The 26,917-nt window shown below is 37.5% G+C and overlaps 1 protein-coding gene across 1 annotated transcript; it reads right to left on the bottom strand.

The window, feature by feature from the left end:
• Positions 1–10,151: 10,151 nt before the first annotated feature.
• On the bottom strand, positions 10,152–17,704 carry LOC105035498 (polyamine oxidase 5). Its single transcript, XM_010911069.3, has 10 exons — positions 17,396–17,704; positions 16,158–16,273; positions 15,879–15,967; positions 15,670–15,783; positions 15,118–15,205; positions 14,942–15,027; positions 14,765–14,867; positions 12,211–12,308; positions 10,616–11,045; positions 10,152–10,520 (listed from the first exon to the last, which is right to left on the bottom strand). The coding sequence occupies exons 1-10, from the start codon at positions 17,439–17,441 to the stop codon at positions 10,209–10,211; spliced, it is 1,482 nt and encodes a 493-aa protein (XP_010909371.1). The 5' UTR covers positions 17,442–17,704; the 3' UTR covers positions 10,152–10,208.
• Between the last annotated feature and the right edge of the window lie 9,213 nt (positions 17,705–26,917).

Genomic DNA, 26,917 nt, shown 5'->3' with positions numbered 1-26,917 from the left:
AAATAGATGCATCATCATATGTTAACAGGTGAAACACTTTTGTTCAATAATTGTTTCATGCCTTATCTTTCATTTCTCTTTTCATAATCACATGATTTTTAACCTTTTCTTTCTGGTTCTGGACTATCCAATTCTATACCTCAGTCATCATCCGGATCGAATCCACTTAAAAAATCTTTCAAGACTGTCCCAGGATGAGCTCCTGGCCGGCTGTCCCACGTACCAAAGCCCGTGAGAGGCTGTCCCAGGCATAAGCTCCTGGCGGGCTGTCCCAGGCATGAGCTCCTGGCCGGCTGATCCACCTGTAAGCCAGTGGGGGCTGTCCCAAGCATAAGCTCCTGGCGGGCTGTCCCAAGCATAAGCTCCTGGCCGGCTGTTCCACATGACAAGGCTAGTCCATACCATATATCTCTTTCTTTTCATTTAATCATTATGTGTTATATTCATCAATCAATTCTGTCTTGCATTATGATCAATTCAGATATGTCATATCCATATAATCATGCCATCAATCTCTGATACATATATATTAACATAACATACTCATGCTCAAAATCAAATAACAGTATCTCAGATATAATAATTTCATCAATCTCAAATCCGACGATGCAAAACCAATAATGCAAGACCAACAGTAAAATAGTATATATATAATGGTGATCATGTACAGAGATTCTTACCTTTACCGATGACTGATCCAAACACAAAAATCAATGTTCTTCTTTGATTTATGAATTCTTTAACAAAATATTCCACTCGATATCATTTGCAGACAATCATCTCTTCATAACCCTGATCAAATATAAAGATCATATATGGAGAAAATTACCGATAATCGATCCTAATAACACAGATCGAGGATCTTTCTTAGGATTAATCAAAATTAGAATTTATCTAAGTATCTGGATCCTCCACTGATCCATAAGAATTCTAGAGAGAGAAAATTCATGAAGAGAGAGAAAATTCTAGAGAGAAAAAGTAGAGAGAGAAACTTTTGTATCCTTCAGATGAGGCACTCATGATCGAGATCATCAGAGGTCCTATCAGGGTAACTCAATATGAATCAAGTGTTACAAATTTCGAATAGGATTGGACTGGGATCAGACCTACTGCACGAATTTCGGAGCAACCTCAATTCATCATATTTTTAATTCAAATATATCCTAGGGTCTGTGATGCAATCAGAGAGAGAGAGAGTAGAAAGATTCTAGAGAGATAAAATCCACAAAAAGAGAGAAAGATCTAGAGAGAGAAAATAGAGAGAGAAATTGGAGAGAGAAGGTAGAGAGAGGAGAGAGAGAAAAATTTTCTCTTTTCTTTTTATTTTATTTTATTTTTATTTTCCTCTTTTTTTTTCTTTTCTTTTCTTTTTCCTTTTTCTTTTCTTTTTTCTTTTTCCTTTTTCTTTTTCTTTTCTTCTTCTTCTTCTTTTCTTTTCCCGCGGCCTCCCTTGGCTGAAACAGGGGAGGACCGTGAGGTCCCCCCCTCGGTGGCTCGGGCTCCAGCGGCTTGGCCGGAGATCCGACAACGGCGGCCGACCATGCAAGCTGGCCGGCGGCTAGGTTTGGCCGACGAGCTTTCTCCCTTTTTTTTTTTTTCGAAAAACAGGGGATCCGTCCCCTTTCTTCATGAACTCCGACCATTGGCCGGTCGCCGGCGGCCAAAGCTTCCAGGGAAGGAAGAGAGATATATGGGAGTCCGGTCTCGGGGATGGGACGTCGCAACCGACGGCGCCGGTGGCCAGAAAAGAGAGGGAAGAGGTCCGGCCGAAACAGAGCAAAACAGAATTCACTATTTTCAAGAATTTTCCGACGATCCTGACGGCCGGCGAGGAGTTTAAAAACATGGAAAGAAAGGGAAGAGGGAGAGGAAGAAAGATTGAACCCTTACCTGAACTCCGATGACCTATTCGACCTTCAATTTCCGACGAACACGAGAAGAGGTTGCCGTAGCCTCTACGGAGAAAAGGAGAGAAATCGGGCTCGAAGATCACCGGTGGAGGGTCTTGAGAGAGAGAGAGGCTTATTTATAGGGGTCCCTAGAGTTTGGATGATCCTAGGACTCCACTTCCATCTGGGATTCACTGGAGAAGAAGACTCCCTTCGGGAGTCTCCTTCCGCTCTGTTTTTTTTTTTTTTTTTTTTGGGTTTTGGGCTTGGTCCTGGGCCGGGATGTTACATTCTCCCCCCCTTCAAATAATTTCGTCCTCGAAATTAAGTTATATTGTTTAAAATATATTTTGAAGTATAAATTCTTCATGTTATTCTCAAGCTTACGATAATGTCATATATATTATTTATTTCTCATGATCTTGTTATAAAAAAAAATATGAGATCTATGTCAGAACATTCTAAGTTTGAACTAATATCAGAACTATCAAGCTATTAATAAACTTGAGATATCTAAACTTTCTTGGCATTATCTATAATGAAGCAACCTACTAACAAAAATTATCCGACTATGATCAGATTAAAAATCATTCTTTATTTACAACTAATGTATTCCATAATATCTTCAGAATCAAAAAATTAATATTTCTAATCAATTTAACCCACCATGCTTTTGCTACGCACTCTGATCTTAATTTATCAAATTATATAATTATATCAAAGATAAAAATATCCTTATATGTTAGATCAATCCAGAATAGATCCAACCTTCAAATTTCAGATAAAACTTAGGGCAAAATTTTAAGTTTCTTCATCTTTACTACCTTTGGGCATAGCATATAAAAATTAAATCTTGATCTACTTCCTATATTTGAAATTATTGTATAAGTTTCATCACTCTTCAAGAATCCAACATATCTAGAATCAATTGGAGTTAACCTTAGATTTACCTTACAATCATTTAGATATATATATATATATATATATATATATATATATATATATTTTAAATTTAACAACAATATCAAAATACTTTTGATCCACTTAGAAAAGTAAACTTTTGACTTGAAATTCAATGCAACTTGAAAGATCAAGGAATCATATTCAGAATATGATATTTTGAGTAACCAAAAATTTTATCAAGATGTGTATCTCATATTCTCATAATAAAATTCAAGTATATTTTTCATTTAAAATTGAGTTTCATATATGATCATCTTATAGGTTCAATGTTCAAAAAAATATTTCTCTCTCATATGATGTAATTTCTTCTTAGACCATACCCTAATTAACTTTCTTTTGATAAGTCCAAAATTCATATTGCTCAGACAATTATTATCGAAATAAAAAAAAATATCATGATCTTCAATCATATAAGTTTTACATTCCAGAATCCTCTAGTATACTCAACATAACTTATCAATACCTCCCACTTCATTCCAAGGTCAACTCTTTTCATACTTAGGTCAACTTTGCTAATTGAAATCTAATATGTACTTATCAATTTTATTATAGACATCATATACCACTTATACATAAAGTTTCATCATAGTATTTATTGATTCAAAATCCAAATATTGATTCCTTTCTTTTATGTTAATCATATTCCTTATGATCATAACCTAGGTTTAAATATGTCTAAAGTCATAATTTCAAATAATTATAATCTTAAGCTTAAATACTACTTAAATCATATTTTCTAATGATCATAACCTGAACTATAATATCATTCTACTACATCCTTAATGATTATAACCTTAAACTCTGATATTATCTATCATACTCTATTGATTTTAATCTCAAAATTTTGATATCACTTATATGACAATTCCTAGTGACCTTAAACTTGGGCTCTAGTACTGTTCTGTCATATCCTAATTACTTGTATCATTGTCTCCGAATGAACGTAACCTAAACTCTAAGCTCAGATGCCACTCTGTCACATCCTACTGATCTTACATAAAGTTTTAATATCTCTTCATAATCTCTAGTGATCTCAAACCTAAGCTTTGATATTATTCTATTACATCCTAATCATTTATATCGTAATTTTCAATGATTATAACCTAAGCTCTGATATTACTCTGTAATATTCTAATCACTCATATCATAATCCCTAACGATCATATCCTATGCTCTGATACCATTCTGTCACGCTCCGAACCCAACACCCGGATCGGATACGTGATGGCCGCACACTCCTTAGAGCATGCCCTAAAGAATATGCAAGGCCAAAATAAATCATCACAATCTTAACATCCATAACAATTAATTTCTAATATAATTCATAAAACTTTGCATAATTACAATTTAAATTTCTTCAATTCTCTGATCAGATACTATGACACTCTATTTATCCTTCTGCTCACCCATAAATCTAAGCCATAGCCAATCATGAACATCCTGTATCTCTGAAAAGAAAAGAAAGATGAAGGGGTGTGAGCTTTACAGCTCAGTAAGAATTCCCATATCACACTGATATAGTACTATAGTCTGAAAATAAGGATAAGCAGTAAAATATAAAATCTCATGTTCAATGTCCACAATAATGCAAACATTCATAAATTTTCTGTCTTGTTAAAATAGATGCATCATCATATGTTAACAGGTGAAACACTTTTGTTCAGCAATTATTTCATGCCTTATCTTTCATTTCTCTTTTCATAATCACATGATTTTTAACCTTTTCTTTCTGGTTCTGGACTATCCAATTCTATACCTCAGTCATCATCCGGATCGAATCCACTTAAAAAGTCTTTCAAGACTGTCCCAGGATGAGCTCCTGGCCGGCTGTCCCACGTACCAAAGCCCGTGAGAGGCTGTCCCAGGCATAAGCTCCTGGCGGGCTGTCCCAGGCATGAGCTCCTGGCCGGCTGATCCACCTGTAAGCCAGTGGGGGCTGTCCCAGGCATAAGCTCCTGGCGGGCTGTCCCAGGCGTAAGCTCCTGGCCGGCTGTTCCACATGACAAGGCTAGTCCATACCATATATCTTTTTCTTTTCATTTAATCATTATGTGTTATATTCATCAATCAATTCTGTCTTGCATTATGATCAATTCAGATATGTCATATCCATATAATCATGCCATCAATCTCTGATACATATATATTAACATAACATACTCATGCTCAAAATCAAATAACAGTATCTCAGATATAATAATTTCATCAATCTCAAATCCGACGATACAAAACCAATAATGCAAGACCAACAGTAAAATAGCATATATATAATGGTGATCATGTACAGGGATTCTTACCTTTACCGATGACTGATCCAAACACAAAAATCAATGTTCTTCTTTGATTTATGAATTCTTTAACAAAATATTCCACTCGATATCATTTGCAGACAATCATCTCTTCATAACCCTGATCAAATATAAAGATCATATATGGAGAAAATTACCGATAATCGATCCTAATAACACAGATCGAGGATCTTTCTTAGGATTAATCAAAATTAGGATTTATCTAAGTATCTGGATCCTCCACTGATCCATAAGAATTCTAGAGAGAGAAAATTCATGAAGAGAGAGAAAATTCTAGAGAGAAAAAATAGAGAGAGAAATTTTTGTATCCTTCAGATGAGGCACTCATGATCGAGATCATCAGAGGTCCTATCAGGGTAACTCAATATGAATCAAGTGTTACAAATTTCGAATAGGATTGGACTGGGATCAGACCTACTGCACGAATTTTGGAGCAACCTCAATTCATCATATTTTTAATTCAAATATATCCTAGGGTCTGTGATGCAATCAGAGAGAGAGAGTAGAAAGATTCTAGAGAGATAAAATCCACAAAAAGAGAGAAAGATCTAGAGAGAGAAAATAGAGAGAGAATCTAGAGAGAGAAATTGGAGAGAGAAGGTAGAGAGAGGAGAGAGAGAAAAATTTTCTCTTTTCTTTTTATTTTATTTTATTTTTATTTTCCTCTTTTTTTTTTCTTTTCTTTTCTTTTTCCTTTTTCTTTTCTTTTTTCTTTTTCCTTTTTCTTTTTCTTTTCTTCTTCTTCTTCTTTTCTTTTCCCGCGGCCTCCCTTGGCTGAAACAGGGGAGGACCGTGAGGTCCCCCCCCTCGGTGGCTCGGGCTCCAGCGGCTTGGCCGGAGATCCGACAACGGCGGCCGACCATGCAAGCTGGCCGGCGGCTAGGTTTGGCCGACGAGCTTTCTCCCTTTTTTTTTTTTTCGAAAAACAGGGGATCCGTCCCCTTTCTTCATGAACTCCGACCATTGGCCGGTCGCCGGCGGCCAAAGCTTCCAGGGAAGGAAGAGAGATATATGGGAGTCCGGTCTCGGGGATGGGACGTCGCAACCGGCGGCGCCGGTGGCCAGAAAAGAGAGGGAAGAGGTCCGGCCGAAACAGAGCAAAACAGGATTCACTATTTTCAAGAATTTTCCGACGATCCTGACGGCCGGCGAGGAGTTTAAAAACATGGGAAGAAAGGGAAGAGGGAGAGGAAGAAAGATTGAACCCTTACCTGAACTCCGATGACCTCTTCGACCTTCAATTTCCGACGAACACGAGAAGAGGTTGCCGCAGCCTCTACGGAGAAAAGGAGAGAAATCGGGCTCGAAGATCACCGGTGGAGGGTCTTGAGAGAGGGAGAGGCTTATTTATAGGGGTCCCTACAGTTCGGGTGATCCTAGGACTCCCCTTCCATCTGGGATTCACTGGAGAAGGAGACTCCCTTCGGGAGTCTCCTTCCGCTCTGTTTTTTTTTTTTTTTTTTTTTGGGTTTTGGGCTTGGTCCTGGGCCGGGATGTTATATTATCTGCGTGAATATATACGTGTACGCGTCTAACAAGGCTGTATTATATATCTCAGGAAATAAGGGGGTTAGATGTTGTACGTGTATATGTTTGAACGATTTCCAGCCAGTATATCGTCATAATTGACCACTTCCCAATAAAATTATGCCGAATGAGAGACTAAATAGTCGCGTGGATGGGGTAGCAAATGAAGAAAATATGATGAATCGTCTGCGGTTTGCATAAGTGCATGTTCATCTACGTACTACAATTAGCTTAAGGTTGTGCAGATGCATGGGACGAATCTGCTCTCATGCTTCCACACGAAGAGAAATTAAAACAAATACATAAACAACCATAATAATAAAAAATCTCACAAAATCATGAACCAGATGTCTTAATGTCTAGAATTGGATAATTCTACCGGAAAAATCAAGTTCTTGCATAAAGATTAAGGTATGGTGGATTTTTTTTTTTTTTTTTTCTTTGAAGAATAGGTTTGGATTAGTTGACTCCAGAACTAGAGATAATTAATACTCCCAAAAATACCTCTAATGCCTTGAAATTTGATTAAGGCAGGGGTTGAATACAAGTCCCTTATGCAGCATAAAGAGACTACTAGCTAGTTTTGAAGTTGGTACTTCTCCAATAATAAGAACGGACAAGTGAATGTGATTATCATATCACGCATGTTGAGAAAAGACGTGCAACCGACCATTCCTTAATATATATATTTGCTTTCACATGAAATAATTGTGCAGAAAAAAAATATCCTCTAGCAGAAATTATGCGTAATCTCTATATGAAGAATACTAAAATTCTGGAACAAACAATTGTTTGTATAACACTGAAAAATGATCATGATAGCATGTATTTGGATACACTTTCAAATATCTGAAAGTATGTGGCACCTGCTGCTCTTTTTTTTTTTTTTTTTTTTGTCTATTGAATAGAAGGTTACACAACCACTTGATATTGCGCTTCGAAGCAGACGTCGAGTAGTCTAGATACAAGGAATCAAAATATCCCAAGGCACAAAATCTCGATCTATCCAATCCCTACACGCATGCTTTATACCATAATCTTCAAAGCTTTGTAGCAGAGTACATATATTTTCTATTTTCTATAATGAAGTGTATCTCCAAGGGACACCCCTCATCCCATCTCCTTGTGGAGACCAAGGCGAACGAGTCACTTTCAACATTGTTCTGTTTGAACAATAATTTACAAGAGCCTTCAGTCACCTGCTAGTCTACTAAGGCAGGCAAGGCAACTTCATCCTGTTTCATTTTAATTGAAAGGGCTCTATTAAGGATATTTGGGTAAAAGGCTTAGTTAAATTTCCCATTAATGGAAGTTAATGCACAATTAGATAACATAAGGCTTCCAGTAATGTTTGGCACTACAATGTCATCTCCTAGACATACAAAAAATTCTTTAGAGATTCAGATGAAAAGCGAAACCGTGCCCTCATTTTCCTCCTCTTTTCTCTTTTTGTCAAGTCATTCTGCAATTTACCAGAAAGTGAACCGGAAGATAAGCTCTTGGGAAAGACTAGAATCCTCTGTGATACACGGATCGCACCATGTTTAATGGCAGCTATTAGGATATGGCGCCGCTAAGCATGGTATGGTACGCTCCAGCTCAGAGCACCCTCTTGGCCGCTTGTTTTACTAGCATATTCCTCTAGACCATGAAACTCGCCAAGCAACTACCAGAATTTAGCAAGCCGACAACTTGTTGGCCCAAACCTCTGGTTACAGAACCACTAGCTAAATCCTAAGAACCCGATGGTAACGAGTCCCCCAATCTTTGCGGCTGCTTCTTTGCAGCAGACCATCAAGCAGCAGAGAAACGAGCATATGCTAACCCGAGAAATTCTTTGTACACCACTGATGACGTCGAAAATCTGACGTAGAATGCACCGTCTCATCTGATTGGTCCACATAGTCACTGCTTTTCAACATGTATTTAATGCTTGTGGCTTTAATTTTTCATTTAAAATTTTGAATGATGAAAATATTCTTATTCTTTGAAAAATTATAACATTCTATGGATCCAGAAAATCATACTTTTTATTTACAGGATGTCATAATATAACGCATAATATAACGCAGAATATCGTATATGCATACGATGTCATAATTTTTTTTTAAAGAACCATGACATTTTCATCAATCAAAATTTTCAAACGAAAAAATAAAATTACAGATATTAAATACATATTAGAAAGTGATTGGACAAAAATATCCCTTTCATATTAAGATATCTTGAACCATGTCATGCAGAATATAAGATGCCATAATGTGCACAGAATGTCATAATTTTTTAGATCATATTATGACATCCTGTGTATAGAAAATCATAATATACCACAGGATGTCATAATTTTTTTCAAAAGATAGGAATATTTTCGTCATACAAAATTTTTAAATAAAAAAATTAAAATTACAGACATTAAATGTATATTAAAAAATATTAAAAAATGATGATTATGTGAATCAATTATATAAAATGATACGCTCTATATCGAATTTTCTATGCCGCCCGCGGTGCACAAAGAATTTCTCATGCTAACTTCTGATCCCGATGACTCATGCAATGCAAGAAAAAGGGCCCTCACGTGCCAGAACTTCACTCACGAGTGACAACTAACCTGTTCGGTGAATGCACGTCAAACTCAAAGCAGAGAAACTTGTTATGAAAGAATTAACGTATGGCCCCTCCTAGATGATCATATGGTGATCGATCCAGCTGTCAAAGGATTGTAGCAAAACATCAGCGGGCAATGAGGAAATAAATTAGCAGAAATGCTAGGAAAGCCATTACAAGCAGGAAGAGGCTAGGGATATTGATTACAATCAAAGAAATCTAGTTCAGCACTACTCAGAAACCATCCCCATTCAATTTTCAACGAATAAAACCGTAAGCAGCCAATTGCTAGATTTCCCCCAAATTGTGAACGCATATAAGCCAAGAAGAAATTTAATTTCACGAGGCATTGAGGAGTTGTCATGTTGATCAGCTCCTGAAATTGTTAGGTTATGTTAAGCAAATTTTCTCAAAATGCAAATTAAAAAAAAAAAAAAACTAAAAGAAGACAATTCACAAATTAAATCAGACCAAAACTTCAGTAATTCAGGACTCTTGATGCTGACATTTGCACATTACCCACAGAGTATTTGTGAGGTTTTTCAGATGGTAGTCTCTGAAAAACATTGGTAAAATTATGTTAGAATGCATGCGCACACAAAAAATCATTATATATAAAAAAGGAAATGCAAGAAAGAGAGGCTGCATAATTTTTCTTCTTCTTCTTTTTTGCAGGGGCCCAAGGGACGCCCGGATTTTTTTTTTTTTGGTTGTTTGTGGGGGGAGGCGTTGGCGGGGTTGTTGTTTGTTGTTTTAGAAAGGCAAGGTTTAAGCAGCATTAAGAAATCCCAAAAATAGTACAAGACTATTATCATCTCTCAAGCTTACTGATAACGAAACCACTATGAGCAAGATGTCCAAAAAAATTCTACTTCCATTAATTTCCAGGTAGTCCACTGCTTTTATTAATCTATTACATCCTAGATATTTGGAGGGGGACCATGGCTTCAGTCATTTCCTCCCTTAATACAGCCTGGAAGAGATCTGACATACCATGTTGCAGTAGTAGACGCCTTCGGCAGTCCTCTGCAGCTATGATACCTGCTGTGTAAGCTCCATGGACGGACCCAGAGTGATCAACACTTGCTGCTTCTCCAGCAAAATATATATTATCCACAGGAGCTCGAAATCTCTCATACAAGTCAGCTGGCTTCCCAACCAAGTCACAAGAATAGGACCCAAGGGAATCTGGGTCTGTACCCCACCTAGAAACCAAGTATTGAACCTGTAAAAGATCATAACTGAAAAGATTACTCCAAAGCTCAAATCACCACCGGACTTGAGAACAAATACAAGTAGTTACAGGTGATAGAATCTTACCGGCTCTGTAGCATCTGGTAGCATTTTCTGAAGCAGTAACATCACAAATTTAACAGCTTCTTCATCAGAAAGTTTCTCAATATCATAAGCAACCCTTCCAGCAGCCATGTACACAAGAACAGGATGTCCTGTTGCCTTGTGGAGATTGAGAAAGTAGCCACAGGCATAAGATGTTGGAGCGACCATTCCCAGAACTTCTACATTGGGCCAAAAAACAGTACTAAAGCGAAGAGCAATCTTATTCTCATTGCCAACACCAAGATCAGAGATTGCTGAGACTTTCCATTCTGGTAGCTTGGGTTCAAATTCGATCACATTTGCTTTGAGAACCCCAAGAGGAACAGTGATAATAGCAGCATCAGCCACAAAATTTGAGCCATCCTCCATGGTGACCATTACTTTGTTACAACGCTGGACAATTTTTTTCACCCTGATTACCATAAGTAGAAAAAAGTAAATAAACAGGATATGGATTCTGGAAAACCAAGTTTTAATAAGATGCCAGACTAGCTCTTATGGTTCCCAAGATACATAATGTAAACATGGATCTTTCCAGATCTTTCTCTAATCGTCATTGAGTATTATGAGGCATGACAGGACCACCTAATGATGATGCTATCATGTTTCAATATTCAATTAGCCTTTGAAACAATTGCATCAGCGAGCTCACAAGTATTTTCTTTTAATAAGCATGAGTTATACACATCCACATCATAAGAACAGATTTCAAAAACTAAAGTCACACAGCAGCAATTGCAAAATGAATAAAAATAAAATGAATATCATGTGAAAGAGAATGACAAGATCTATGTTGGTTATTGCATGCTTCCAGATGGTGGCACAGGTATCAGTATGGAACAGCATCCAAGAATTCAGTGTTGGTGCTAGTCCATGCCAGGATGAAAGGGGTTGATGGTTGAATTTTGGTTGACGGCTACTCATAAAAACGCATGCAAGACCATAAAACAGGAATCGATGACAGAATGAGGGTTCATGAGGCCAACATCCAATAGCTCAGGCAAAGGCTTGATGACTAGGGTTGTGGCATCCCAAAAAAAAGAAAACAATTATAGAGTAAAATCAGGAAGAAACGGTCATAATTGGGAAAAAGGCAATTTAATAAGCATTTCACAGTACAGACAGACAAGCATAGGCCATAAACATAACGTACTAAAAATGTAATAGAGCCACAAGAAAAAGGATCTAAAGAAATCTAAAACATATGCTGACGTGATTAAAAATCTGAAAATTTGAACTCCAGAAAATTGTTCATACGGGTTCTTAGCTAGAAGGGGCACTAATGCAACAGACTTCAAGTAAATTTTTCGGCAGCATAGGTCCTGAACTACTGCAGGACATATACAGTTCAAACATTTTGGCAATAACTTTTGCTACAAGACTAGAGATAACAAACATGGTTCATGCGTAAGACCACTGGGAATAGCAACTAAGAAGACTAGCATACATGCCGTCAGCAAAAAGCAACAGGCTCCATAACATATTAGAAAGGTCATGCTAGCCTAGATATGCTAGTGACTAGAATTTCTGCTCACTAAATAGTTAATAGCATTCCTATTAATAAGATGAAAACACACCTGTGGTTCAGTTTGATATCCAGATCATTTGCAAGGGTTTTGATAACAGGATAGTATCCTTGCACCATAAGTCCATGGCCACCAGAAAGAACATGCTCCTGTATACAAAAGAAACCAGCAAACTTACAACATACCGTAAATAATTTTTTGCATCTTACTAACCTTTTCTGAAACAATAATAATAATAGTAATGTATGTAGGGCATCCGCATTATGATCTTCACATGATAATATAAAGTCGCTTCTTTGTTACACTAAATGGAAAAGACAACCAAAACAGATACAGAACTTTTGTTTTTATTTTTGTGAAAAACATATGTGAAGCTAGTAGGCTCAAAAAGGAGATGTAAAACTAAAAATAAAACACATTTTTGTAAGGAAAAGAAGAGTTTATCATCTGCCATGAACCCTTCTTTGCCCCAAAAATGGATGAGTAAACTAAATTTGGTAGCTCTACGCCTCTACCTTTGACAGCTCTCAACATTCAATTTGAAAGGAATGATTTCAGAACCCAGCTTGCTTTTATGGTTTAGTTGATATATTCATTAGTATATATCTTTTGAAACCTAAGAAATTGCCTTTTTTTTTTCTTCTGGTTATAAACTGCCTGATCTTTTTTCAAAAAGGAAACGGCATGCATAAATCCTTCGTGCCAGTTCTAAGTAATCCACCCTGCTTGCTTTTGAAAATGTCCAAATATTGTTATATGATATTCTCAAATTCCTCAATGAAGTAGCTATATTGGTCAGTATTTAAAAATGGCAGGGCCAAAACATGGAATGTCTGGACTCCAGATAGCATGAAACCAAAAGCCTTTAAGGCTTAAGGTTTAAGTATTAATAAGAGAAGGTCTTTCATAAAAAACGATAGGGACCACTAGCAAGTACAGAAGCCCTGCCGGTTACCATTTAAGCTTTCTGGGCAACACTCTGAAATCACCTAGACTTCGAAAAGACTATACAAAGACAGAGGTTCACAATGTTCAATATGGAAACTAATTCCACCATCAAGACACCATAAGCCAGAGACAAAATGAAACATAATCCCATGCATAAAAGTTAACCATATTTTATATACCAGATCTTTTAACATGTCATCAATAAAGTTCACACCCATAATAAGAATATGATTTCCTGGTTATATTTAAGTGAAGAGGATAATTATGGATCTTTAGTTATGCTTCATGAAAGTAGATTATTTTTTAAAGACATTTCTGCATGCTTAATGATAAAGGATTCACTCGAAATTGATATTCAAAAGTGACAATGCTGTGGCCAAAACCAATCACAAAAACCATTACACAGGATTCTCAAGGCCATATCACACTCAACTTTTTCTTCAATCAAGATACTTCAAATTTCCATAACAGGAAAATTATAATTAACTAGCCAAGGTTTCCACTAGAAATACCGTCACTAACTTTACTGAGGAGATCAAATAAACTTGAATTTTTATACACCAAACTATGCTTTATCATTGGTCTAAGAAGCAAAGACAAAGAAGATTAGCCTTGAGCAGAAAGCTAAGACAGACCAAAACAAACCTGGTCCACACACACCATTGACCAGCAATAACCCAAAAGCCCCATGTACAGTGCATATCTAATATGCCCTAATAGCCACCCTTACGAGTGTCTAGACAAGATTTGCCCATACATGAACATGGTGGCAGATTTTGCCTACCACCAACCACAATGGTGTAACCTACTCACGCCTGCCTTGTTAGTTCATACATAACTTAGGACCAAGGAATGAAGTACCAATACTGGGAACAATACCTTACTCGCATGGTACAATACCATATGGACACATCGTAGACCTAATGATGCTGCCACAGCAATAGTAAGGCATGTACTATACCACATAGTGTCACAGCACAGTATATCCAACATGCACCAGGAAATAAATCCTTACTGTTAGTAATTTTCATCTCAAACCCACCTATAGTTACACCAAAAGATCCTCCAAGGCTCACCAGTCTCCCATTAAAAAGAGATCAAATACGTGGCTTAGCTGATGAACACCCACATTTTGTAGAATCACATGTTTAACTAAAATGGGTGATCATTCTACTTTGACTCATCTGGAAGATGAAAAGGTACCCTCCTCAAAAACCTAGCTTCTCTTTCAAAGATACCCAAGCCAGAAGCATCGTGTTCCCCCTTTAAGCGTAAAACTTCAAATAGAAGGCAATAACAAATGTAAACTGTGTTCATTATTGTACATGCCGATCATATGAAAATGACTAAGGATTCAACATGTGAGTTATCCATGTCTGAACTTGAGAGGTTCAGGATCTTATTTCCAGGATCCAATTACGATATCTAATTGGATTAACAAGTCATATGGAATAAAATCCATCTTTTTGGATACTTAACGAAAAATACGTGTAAACAAAAATATGTATATATGTGCCTACAAATGTATTTTTTTATGTGGACCTATCGTTTCAAGGTGCATGGTGTGGTGTGGGAAAGAAAGCTTCCAGGATCATATTAATCATGTTACAGAGAGAGAAAGCAACATTGTAGCAATAATAACTTCACATGGATTCACCTGATCCCAGCTTTTCAAAGATATAGTATCCACGTCTGCAGCAAACCATGCCTCCATTCTGCATATATACCACTGCAACACTTCATGTGCCGGCCCCTCTTGCCTACAAAACAAAGAGAATACAGTTCATGGCAAATCAATAACACATTACAATTATATGTATATGCTTAACCATACCTTAGATCTGGATTTCTGTTCAAAACAATAGAAATAGCTTGGAGCAGAGACATGTCCTCAGCATGTTCATCCCTTACTTTCACTGTCTGTGATGCTCAAAAAGGTAAATTTTCAATTTTTGCTACAGAAAACCAACTAAAAAAGAGGGGCAAAAAAAAGTACAAGAAGAATCAAACCTCTTTGAGAATTCTCTCAAACATTTCTCCAACTCTAATTACCAGCTGTTGAGGGACTTGGCAACCATTCATATCAAACAGTGCATAGCTTACATAAACCATTAAACATGTATCAGTCTTTCACAAGTAAAGATCAATTTTCATAACTAGTTATACAGATACATAACCAAATAAAATCATATTACAGTGAAAAACACCAACACCCATTTTTGATAAATATTCATAAAACAGAAATCAAGTTACTGAGAAAATACACTTCGTAAATACACAAAGCTAGCTTAGCTTGTTATATCCTAAACTAAATTCAGCATTTGGTTACAAAGCTAGCTTTTGGTTATAAGCCAGGTGCAGTCTTGAAACTAGATTAGTTAGCAGAATGAGCCTGAATCAAGCTTGGAGGGCTCAAATTTGTTCAGGCTTGTCTCAGATTTCAACACAGAAGTTTAGTACACACTACAAACCTTGGTATAGCCATGAGTGTGAATGGTTACAATAGAACATCAGAATCATTTATAAGAAAATTTTGAACTGCTTCAAAGCTAGAAATAATACCTCTCTAAATCGTGGTCATACAACACAGAGTTGTCACCACTAGTGCGGTATAATCTTAGGCCCAGACCACGAATAAATGGTGCCAGAGAATTTTCATTGCAAACACCATGCAGCCTGAATGAGATAGAAGTCCATAAGACAAAGCTACGTTGCATTTTGGTCAACAAAGAAAATAGAAATAATACATGAACTGCAACATGAGGACTCACCATGATGCCCCCATGTCAACAGGACAGCCAAAAGAATAGTCAGTATGCACTCGGCCACCAAGCCGATTGCGTGACTCTAACAAAATAACCTGAAGAGAAGAAAACAAATAGTTACATGACCAGCATACCATGCATCAATTCTTAACTATTTGTCAGTCAAATGCAAAACATTGAAAATTCACTTTCTGATTCTCATTTAGCACTGAAAAAAGTAAATAAGCAACAAGTACAAATGAAATAAGAATCCCTAATATATCAGTATATAAGAAAATGTACTACCTTAAATGAAGCATTCGTCAATGCACGTGCAGCTGCGATCCCTGAAATGCCTCCACCAATCACAATGACTGAAGGTGGGGAAGACTGTTGCCTCTCAATGTGTGTGAGAAAAATACCTGAATGAGGTACTAAAAATTATCAATATAGTTAAACAGAGGGAGTGTGCATGTGAAAATCTGTTTGTGTGATCTAACATCACGTGTTTGGGACTCGTTTTAATCAGCTAGAAAGTCAGAAAAGAATGCATTGGGCAAATATCCATGTATTACTTCAATTAAATTACCTGTCTGGAACAGAAAAAACTGAATTTCTAAGAGAGAACATGCTTGGTGTAAGGGGACTCTGGGGTTATTGTATTTCTTTTAATTTCTTGGTAATGCGAATTTTACAAGAATAAATAGTCATATAGTGACAAGCAACATTCCGTACAAAGTCTAGCAGTATTGGGAAAGCATATGAAGCCATCTAACCCAGAGGAAATTAAGATCGTTCCCTTAAGATAGAGGTAGGATAAAGACAAAATTATACACAAATGATGTTGACAATACTCAACCATCTTAAAAAGTTTTCCGAGTTAGACATGACAAACTTAAATAAAGATTCATTGCCAAGAAAAGCAACTTCCTTATGTTTAATTTTTATACAATTCTCTCTTTTGAATCAAGCAAATAAAAGAGTGGGATAATGTGGTCCATACAAAATCAAAGTTTAAACAATTGCCTTGGTTCAATACATTGTATTTTAAATAGCGTATTTGCTTTATGGTTCAAGTCTCACTCTTAATCCTATTGCCAAATTGCCTTCTTTGCCCCTGTTCTTCCTCATTATAGAATACCCTTACCGGACTTTGAAAAGACAAAAAGAAACCTAGATAAACATGAATTGGTCAATACTTGACATGAAATCTTACTACATTTTGCAGAGAACATATTTATAAAAAAAAAAATCCAATATTACATTAATTTTAAAAAAAATCCAATATTACCTTATAAAGATATAAAAACCAAATCTAACAAACCATATCAGTCATATAGCCAGCAAAAACCTTATCTCCAAATCGCTTATAATATTCATGACAATAATGACAGAAAGCATCAAACAAAATAACGCCACCAAGTACCGACAAAAAAACCAATCAAATCCCATCACCCAACGGACCAAATTAACCATCAAATCCAGCATCCATTACATTAACAAAGACAGCAAAACAAAGAAACCTTGGAAAGACCGATGATTACCGCTGATGGCGAAATTGTCGCGGCCCGAGAGGGTCTTGCGGTCCATCCTGGCGATCAAAAACGGCGATCCGAATCCCCCGAACGCCGCTTAAGATTGTATAGGATTTAAGGAAAGATTCAAACGTATAGGAATCGAGTGATGGAGGATAAAGATCAGGAGGCCGTCCATATATCGGCTCGCATCCGACAAGCGACGGAGCTTATCGAACCAGCTCATACCCTCAAGGGATCGGCAAACCGGCAACGATCGAAAGAAAGAAGGAGAGATCGATCCGGAGATCGATCGACGAAGGATTCTCTCTCTTTTCTGGCCTCCGTTCTCGCCGTGGGGTGAAAGGATGGAGGGGAGGCCGGGGGGATTTATATAGAGGAGCGGTTGGAAAGACTGGGACGGGTGTCTCCCGTGGTGGACGAATATGCCCCTCATTTTCCTACTCTGGATCGGCTTCTTACGAATATTCTGTAAATTATTTTAAAAATTCTGTTTCCGATTCTACCCCTGGCCGAATCATCCACTGGAATTTCCGATTCTGACGCTTTTTTAAGGCAACAGAAAATCCAAATATTAGGTCATGAAACTAGTTGGGGCATCTTTCAAACAAATGGGATTCAAAATAAAGGCTTATGGTGAATAAATATTATTGCAGTTAATTCTCTGGAGCATGTGGCGTTGGTGAAAAGTATCTGCAAAAAAAATTTATACTGATCGAAGTTGTGTCTAGTGAGATCCTCTGATACTTAAATCAGTGGAGAGTGATCGAACAAAAAGTAGAATATGAAAATTGGCAGAGTATCAGCCTAAAAATATCTTATCAATATTCTTCATTTATTTTTTTTTTATAAATAAACTGTTGGTAATTATTTGTAACAGTTAGGCATGTGAGTCCTGCTTATTCCGGTATTATATGATCGTGGGGTGGCAGTTATGCCCACTGATAGTCGTGGTATGTGCCGTTACGTATTTTCTGTGCTGGCGATTTTTGATATGCCAACTTTATATCGGTGATCTTTGTAAATCGACTATATATCGATACTTATACTGATTGACCATCGGTTGATAACTTTGATATACCGAACGATAAACGGTTATGCAGTCGATCGAGTCGTCATGTTGTATTTGTTAGAAAAGTCAACCAAATGTTACTGACAGTCGATCGACTTGTCGGTTGACATTCAGCTATTTGTTTCCTGGCATCGATGGAAAGTCGGATGATGAGACCTGTAGAAGCTGTAGTCGAATCAGACCTCCATGACGGCTTGGCTTTGACAACCCATCATCTGTCACCAACCTGTAATCGAAATGACCGACAGTAAGTCAAAAAGTTGATATTAAATTGGGGGTAGTAGATCTGATTGCTCTAACAGTTGCCCCTACTCCTAAGTCTAAGATGCCCCATCATGTGACTTGACACGTTGGACAATGGGAGTTATCACATGATTCGGCTACAGATATTAATAATTTTTTTGAAAACTGAAGAGTCTCCGATCGTTTCGATAGTTGTGCGATCATCATTAGCACGTCTAGGCAGAGGGACAGTTATTCATGTTGCAGTTAGTTTGGCAGCTAAAAATTCGATTGATTTGATTTTGACCAGCCAGTTGCCACCATATGTCCAATCGTTATTGATTCCTAACCGCTTACGTGGATAGCACTGATGTATCTCGATCAGGCAGTAGGTGCGTCGAAACGTTCGATCAATGATCGATTTTGATATAGCCACGTGTCAAAATCTGGGACAACTTTGATTTGAACGGGTTCATCTTAGCCGTTGAGAGGTCCTATATATACGAGATTGTTTCCCTCCCTTAGAATCTTTTGCTATTTTATCCATCATCCTCCTACAACTAAGAGCTGCCCTGCGAGTGTTAAGAGCTTCAGGGGTTTAGGAATCCCCTTCTTTCTCGTGTCCTTGTGATTTCCAGGATATTTCTTAGCTTTCAAGTTAGGCTTTCTTTTTCCCTTCACTTCTTCCACTCTTTGCTCCTTATTTGATTTCCTTTTCTGCCATTACCAATGGCAAGTAATGGTAGGAAGGGTAAAGCTATGGTTAAGAACAGAGAAGATAGAACCCCTAACCCTTCTCGAGGTAGTTGACCGATTGATTCGGTTGGTGATTTTCTTCTGAAATCGACAGTAAAGATTTCCTCTCTAACCGACTCTGCAGCCGTCCGTCTCGGGAGGCAGTATCACATTTCAGAGTAGTTCCAGTTGTTTGCGTCTAGTCCAGATGATCGGATGATTTTTCTCCTTCGGATCAGGTTGTCTTCTATATTGAAAATCTTTGGGCTGGGCTCCATTTTTTGATTCTGGAGTTCATTCGGAATATTTTTGATTATTACTGACTCTGTCCGACCCAATTTGCATCGAATTCTATTCGGCTTCTCATTGCTTTTGCCTTATTGTGCTATATGGTCCTGATCGTGCCTCAGATTTCTATTTTTCGACCCTTCTTTGTCCTTCGCTCCCATCCGCAGGTCGAGGGTTGGTAGTTCTTTTCTTCGAGAAAGGGTCTATCTTTTATCACCGACCTTCTCTCTTTCATTCATGATTGGGAGACTCAGTTTTTCTTTATTTTTTCTTCCTTATCCTGGGGCTTTACTTCTACTTGAGGGAGTCCAAATACAAGTCAGAATGAGAATAGTCGGATCGATGCTACCGATAGAGAAGACTTCCTCTGTCTGAAGGATATGAAAGTTCCTCCACAAAAAAAATTATTGATGGAGCAGGCTCTCTACAATGCCAGACTTGGTCTGGCACCCGTCATTAGTATAGCATAATGTAGCTCTTTAGTTTCTTATTTTTATCTAACTTCAAATTTTAATCAAGTCATTTGTTTTCTGCTTGCAGCTATGCGACCTACTGGGTGACCTTCGGTGGAAGAGGTCCGACTGTTTGCCGCCAAGAGAAGGCCCGCAGCCGGTGCGGGGCCCTTTAGGGTGCCAAATTAAAGTCAGACCGACATCAATCAGTGGTGGTGACCCAGACCGACACTCCATCGATAGTCATTCCTAAACCTAGCACTGAGCCAGTCATAGCGTTGTCGGCTCCGACAGTGCTTCCACTAGTTGAAGCACCTCCATTTGACAAGAAACTGGACGGAGATGATGATGTTATGATCGTCGAACCACCACCAGCCAGAGTAACGCCAACCAAAGCAATGTCGATGGAGTCTCAGGTAATTCCTACATCTGAATCAGGATCGATTGAAGCGGGACCGACACTATATCGGGCACCTTCAACACCTGAATGGATGGCAGCATCAAATGATCGATCGTCCACTGGAGAGCAAGGGAAAGTACTGGCTACCTCGATCGATGATGAGTCATCGACGAGCTTCATGGAGCTCTTCGATGTTCGGATTCTAGCTGGTAGTCGGCTTTGGTGAATCCAAAGTTGGCTAAATGGCTCATTGAGGCTGCACTTCTCTTAGCTGATCGAGAAAATAAAAAGAGTCAGACTGTGTCCGATATATTTTTATCCTTCTATCCGACAATCCTCAGTGTAAGTTTACTTTGCTTCCCCTTTTACTTTTCTTTTACTTATTTTTTCTAATTGCCCTCTCTTCTTTTCAGCTAGTGCACGACATGTCGGCATTGGAGAGTGGTTATCGGAAGATCATGGACTTCCATCGAATGTGGGCTGAAAAGGTTTCAATCACGAATGCCAAGAAGGTTGCCACCGTTGAACGCCTCTAGGCAGCAGCAAAGCGGGAGGAGAAACATCTGAAGCAGATCTCCTGAATAAAGATCGAATTAGAGTTGGCTGATGTGCAAATCTTAAAATTTGTAAATAAAACTGCAAGTGCACGGTGTGCAGAGTAGCACGACCAGCGAGTATGGGTCGATCCCACAGAGACTTGGTTTAAAAATAATTTTCAAATCTATGCTCAAGCGAGCTTTAACAAAAATCGAAAGTCGAAAGTTGTTTGCTAAAGACAATAAGACTAAGGATCTAAGATTTTTGAATCCACTAGATCTAGATTAGGGAATTCTACCTAGAATTTTTTTTATTGATCCTAACGACTACTCCTCTTGTCTTTCCCAAGCATAGATTATGAAGGGACTAAGGCCCAACGATAACCCATCAAGATTCTTTACAGGAGAGTAGTAACTAGGATCCCTTAAGATTTTCTCCTCCTATGCACTGAATCAAGCATGAACTATGAAGGGACTCTGACCCAACTGTAGTTCATCAAAAATTTTTGGCAAAAGAGGAAGAAAAGAAACCCTAAGACAAAGAAAGAACCCTATGTAAAATCTCTACTCATGATCTAGCTTCATCGCAAACCCTAGAAGGGATGCTTAGCTAGACATGATCTAAATCTACTTGCAAAATTTAAATGCAGAAAAATAAACTACCCTAATTTCATAAATTAAACTAACCTAATTGCATAAAATTAAATTGTATAAATTAAACTATCCTAATTGCAAGAAAAATAAATTGCATAAAAATAAGATTTTATATAAAAAAAATTTATTACAAAAACCTCAAAGCTCGAGGCTTGAGAAGAGAGCTAAAAACCCCACTATCTAGGGTTACAAGCTTGATCGGAAGGAAGAATACATAAAACAAGGGCCTTTGGGGGCTTTTTATAGGCATTTGGGGGTTATAAGGTTTTCAAAACTTTAGATGTGGGACTAAGAGGTTTTAGAGGGTTGTTAGGGGAGTTTATGGTGCGTCGATGGGTCCATGGTCCATGCGCCTATTGCTGTGGATCAGGCGGCTAATCAGATCACCAAATTAGTTGATTTTTGATCAATTTTGATCTGATTTGACTCGGGTTTGACCCAATTGAGTCTTCTTTCTTCATTCTTCAATTCCTGGATCAATTTAACTCTGTTTTGCATAAAATTTTCACCGTTAGAATCTTCTTTCCTTGTTCTTTCTATTGATGATCTCTTCTTCTGCAAAATATAATAACAAGTATCAATTTCTTAATAAAATTAGATAATTTAGATATTAATTGATACTTTTTATGTCAATTTGTGACATAAATCACTCCCCCAACTTAATCATTGCTAGTCCCTTAGCAATGTACCAAAATAAGATCATATTTCAAAAAGATCCTTCCTTTACAAATTAATTTAAGATCGAAATTCAAGAAGTTTTCTAGTATTACTAAGTAATGAGCTTCGAATTAGAATCGGTAGTCAGTCTACTTAGAAGCTTTCTTAGAGTACACTTAAAGTTTTATAGCACTTGTGTGAGTGATAACTAACTTAGTATTTCAGTATTAACTTGTACAGGCCAATTGTATCATTTTTCATAACTTAGTTCGATTAATTTTCTATACACCCCAGATTAAACAAAGAACTAAGGTAGCTTTCACACTATTTTTTTTTTTTTTGCTGAGCATCCTGGCCTTCCCACCACCGTTTGACGCGAATCTCAACACTTGACTTAGGTGAAGAGACCCGGTTACTAGGCTTAGGGCAATCCACATTTACTCTATGTTTTGTATTTTATTTCAGGCAGGTAGCTCTTTCCTTAAATTCAAATTTCTTCAATTGGGGTGTAGAGAAAATTATCTAATTTAAATAATACTCAAATCCTTAATTGGCCTTACAATTAACACCTACTTTACCTTGTTAGTGTGTATGTGCAATTGAAAGTGCTAATAGTCTTTAAATGACCTAAGCCACCAAGAGTCTAACCAGCTAATCTTCTCCGTGACTCACTACATTAGCAAATACTTTCTAACTTACTCTTATTTCTTTTATAGATTAATTTATTTCCTATATATATATATATATATATATTATTTTTTTTTACATAATATATTAAATGCAAGAAATAACTCATAGTGGAAGGAAAAGGAAATGATAACACCGGATTTTGTTCAAGCTCTCCCCCCAACTTGACCGACATTGTCCCCAATGGAGTTTATCTAATTTATTTGTCCTAAGCAAACTGAAAACAAAGAAAGCATTAGAAATTAAATAAGCTGGGTTGCCTTCCAGAAGCGCTAAGTTTTATGTCTTCAGCCAGACCAAACCTCGAAGCAACTTAATTAGAATAAGTTGGTTCATAAAGAACCATGGCATCTTCAACAGTCTTGACAGGTAATTCCAAGAATGGTTTTAATCGTCGACCATTAACTTTAAAGATAACACCATTACTTGGGTTTTCAATCTCAACAGCTCCGTGTGAAAAGACTTCCTTTACTAAAAATGGTCCTGTCCATCTAGACCTAAGCTTTCCTGGAAACAGATGTAATCTAGAGTTATATAAGAGCACCTTTTGTCCGATATTGAAAGTTTTTCTTATAATTGATTGATCATGAAATGCTTTGGTTCGTTCCTTGTATATCCTTGCATTTTCATAGGCTTCATTTCTAAGTTCTTCTAATTCATTCAATTGAAGCTTCCTATGGTTTCCAGCGTCATTCAAATTTGTATTTAGTTGTTTGATGGCCCACATGGCTTTGTGTTCTATCTCAATAGGCAAGTGACATGGTTTACCAAACACAATCCTATAAGGAGACATTCCTAGATTGGTCTTGAAAGCAGTTCGGTATGTCCAAAGTGCATCAATTAATTTCAAAGACCAATCCTTTCTATTGGCACTAACAGTTTTTTCCAGGATCTGTTTGATTTGTCGGTTTGACACTTCAACTTGCCCACTAGTTTGAGGATGATATGGTGTGGCTAATTTGTGGGTGACATTATACTTTTTCATCAATGTTGCAAAAGGTCGGTTACAAAAATGGGTTCCTCGATCACTAATGATTGCCCTAGGAATACCGAAACGGGAGAGAATATTTTCTTTAAGAAACTTAATGACCATTTTGCTATCAGGTGTTCTACATGCAATTGCTTCTACCCACTTTGAAACATAATCAACTGCTACTAGAATATATTCATTTTTAAAGAAATTTGGAAATGGTCTCATGAAATCGATCCCCCAAACATCAAAAACTTCAACTACCAAGATTGGGTTGAGTGGCATCATGTGTCGCTTGGTGATTCGACCCATTTTCTGACATTGAGCACAACTTTTACAATATTCATGAGCATCCTTAAACAAATTGGGCCAATAAAAATCACATTGGAGAACCTTAGCAGCAGTTTTCTTAGACGCGAAGTGACCCCCACATGCTTGATCATGACAAAAAGATAAAATATTCATGACTTCGTTATCTGGGATACACCTTCTAATAATTTGATCAGGACATTGTTTAAAAAGATAAGGATCATCCCAAATGAAATACTTCACTTGGGCAAAGAATTTATATTTATCCTGCTTAGTCCAATGAGAAGTTATCTTACCTATGGCTAAATAATTTACAATATCAGCAAACCAAGGTTCAGTAGACACAGACATGAGTTGCTCATCTGGAAAAGATTCATTGATGGGTGGTTCGCTAGATGGTGCGACTGGAATTCGGGACAAATGATCTGCTACAACGTTCTCAGTGCCTTTCTTGTCCCTAATTTTTAGGTCAAATTCTTGAAGGAGCAAAATCCATCTGATTAAGCGTGCCTTGGCATCCTTCTTTGCTAGGAGATGTCTAATGGCTGAGTGATCGGTGTAAACAATGGTGTGGGTCCCAACCAAATAAGATCTAAATTTTTCTAAAGCAAAGACAACGGCAAGGAACTCCTTCTCAGTTGTGGTGTAGTTAAGCTGCGCATCATTTAAGGTTTTACTTGCATAATATATCACTCTAGGCAGCTTATTTATTCGTTGACCTAAGATTGCGCCCACAACATGATCGGATGCATCACACATTAATTCAAATGGTTCAGACCAGACAGGAGGATGAATGATTGGAGCTGATACAAGTGCATTTTTTAGAAATTCAAAGGATTTCAAGCACTCATGAGTAAATTCAAATTTGGTATCCTTTGCCAAAAGATTAGTCAGTGGACGTGCTACTTTGCTAAAGTTGGCAATAAACCTTCTATAGAATCCAGCATGACCTAAAAATGAACGTATTTCTTTCACAGATTTAGGTGGTGGAAGACTTGCAATTAGATCTATTTTGGCCTTGTCCACTTCAATCCCCTTTTTAGAAATGACATGGCCAAGAACTATTCCCTGTTTGACCATAAACTGACATTTTTTCCAGTTGAGAACTAGGTGCTTCTCCTTACATCGTTCTAGAACTAATTGCAGGTGATTCAGACACTCGGAGAAGGTTAGGCCAAAAACAGAAAAGTCATCCATAAAAATTTTTAGAAATCGTTCTATCATATCTGAAAACATGCTGATCATGCATCTCTGGAAGGTTGCCGGTGTATTACATAGTCCAAAGGGCATTCGTCTATAAGCAAAAGTACCAAATGGACAGGTGAATGTAGTCTTTTCTTGATCTTCAGCGGCTATGGGGATCTAGTTGTAACCGGAGTATCCATCAAGAAAATAGTAAAACTCTTGTCCGGCTAGTCTTTCCAACATTTGATCAATAAATGGCAAAGAAAAGTGATCTTTCCTTGTCGCAGCATTCAACTTTCTATAGTCTATACAGACCCTCCATCCCGTTTGGGTCCTAGTTGGGATAAGTTCGTTTGCATCATTTTGGACCACTGTTACCCCAGATTTCTTGGGTACTACTTGAACTGGGCTTACCCAAGAGCTATCAGAAATAGGATAAATTATTCCACTATCTAGGAGTTTCAGAATCTCCTTTTTAACTACATCCTTCATAACTGGATTAAGCCTTCTTTGGGCTTCTCTTGTTGGTTTAGCCTCTTCCTCTAAGTATATTCTATGTTGAACTATAGAAGGGCTTATTCCTTTGATATCTGCAATGGTCCAACCTATTGCCTCTTGATTTGCTTTTAAAACTGACAATAACTCCTCCTCTTGCTTGGGATCTAGGTCTGATGTAATAATTACAGGCAAAGTTTCTTTGGGTCCTAGATATGCATACTTGAGATATTCTGAGAGGGGCTTCAGTTCTAAAATGGGTGCTTCCTCTATCGATGGTTTAGGTGATGAGTTCACCATCTCAATGATTGGTTCAGTAGGAAGTGTCGATTCCTGATTAATCTGATTTTCTTTAAGTATTTCATTGACATCCTCAGACTCATGGATTAACCAGGGGTTAGACTCTAAGTCGACTTCATCATCACTAATGTCAATGGATTCATAAATACCATCTTGGACTACATTGACATCAGCATGAGAAGAGGATTCCTGTTCTAAGTTAAAAACATTAAGCTCAATGGTCATATTCCCAAAGGATAACTTCATTAGACCATTTCGACAATTGATTTCAGCATTGGCCGTAGCTAAGAATGGTCTTCCTAAAATGACAGGTATATGTCTTTTAGGATTCGCAACTGGTTCAGTCTCTAAAACAATAAAATCTACAGGAAAAATAAAATTTTCAATCTTTATCAGAACATCCTCGACCATTCCCTTAGGGATCCTGAGAGATCTATCGGCTAACTGTAATGTGATCCCAATAGGTTGAAGTTTTTCTAATCCTAGTTGTTCATACACCGAATATGGAAGGATATTCACACTGGCTCCTAGATCTAGCAAGGCCTTTTTTATATTGGTTTCTCCAATAA

This window comes from Elaeis guineensis, chromosome 12 (assembly GCF_000442705.2).
Source record: "Elaeis guineensis isolate ETL-2024a chromosome 12, EG11, whole genome shotgun sequence".
NCBI lineage: Eukaryota > Viridiplantae > Streptophyta > Magnoliopsida > Arecales > Arecaceae > Elaeis > Elaeis guineensis.
Note: the sequence above shows the minus strand (reverse complement) of the source record. Positions and strands in the feature narration are given on the sequence as shown.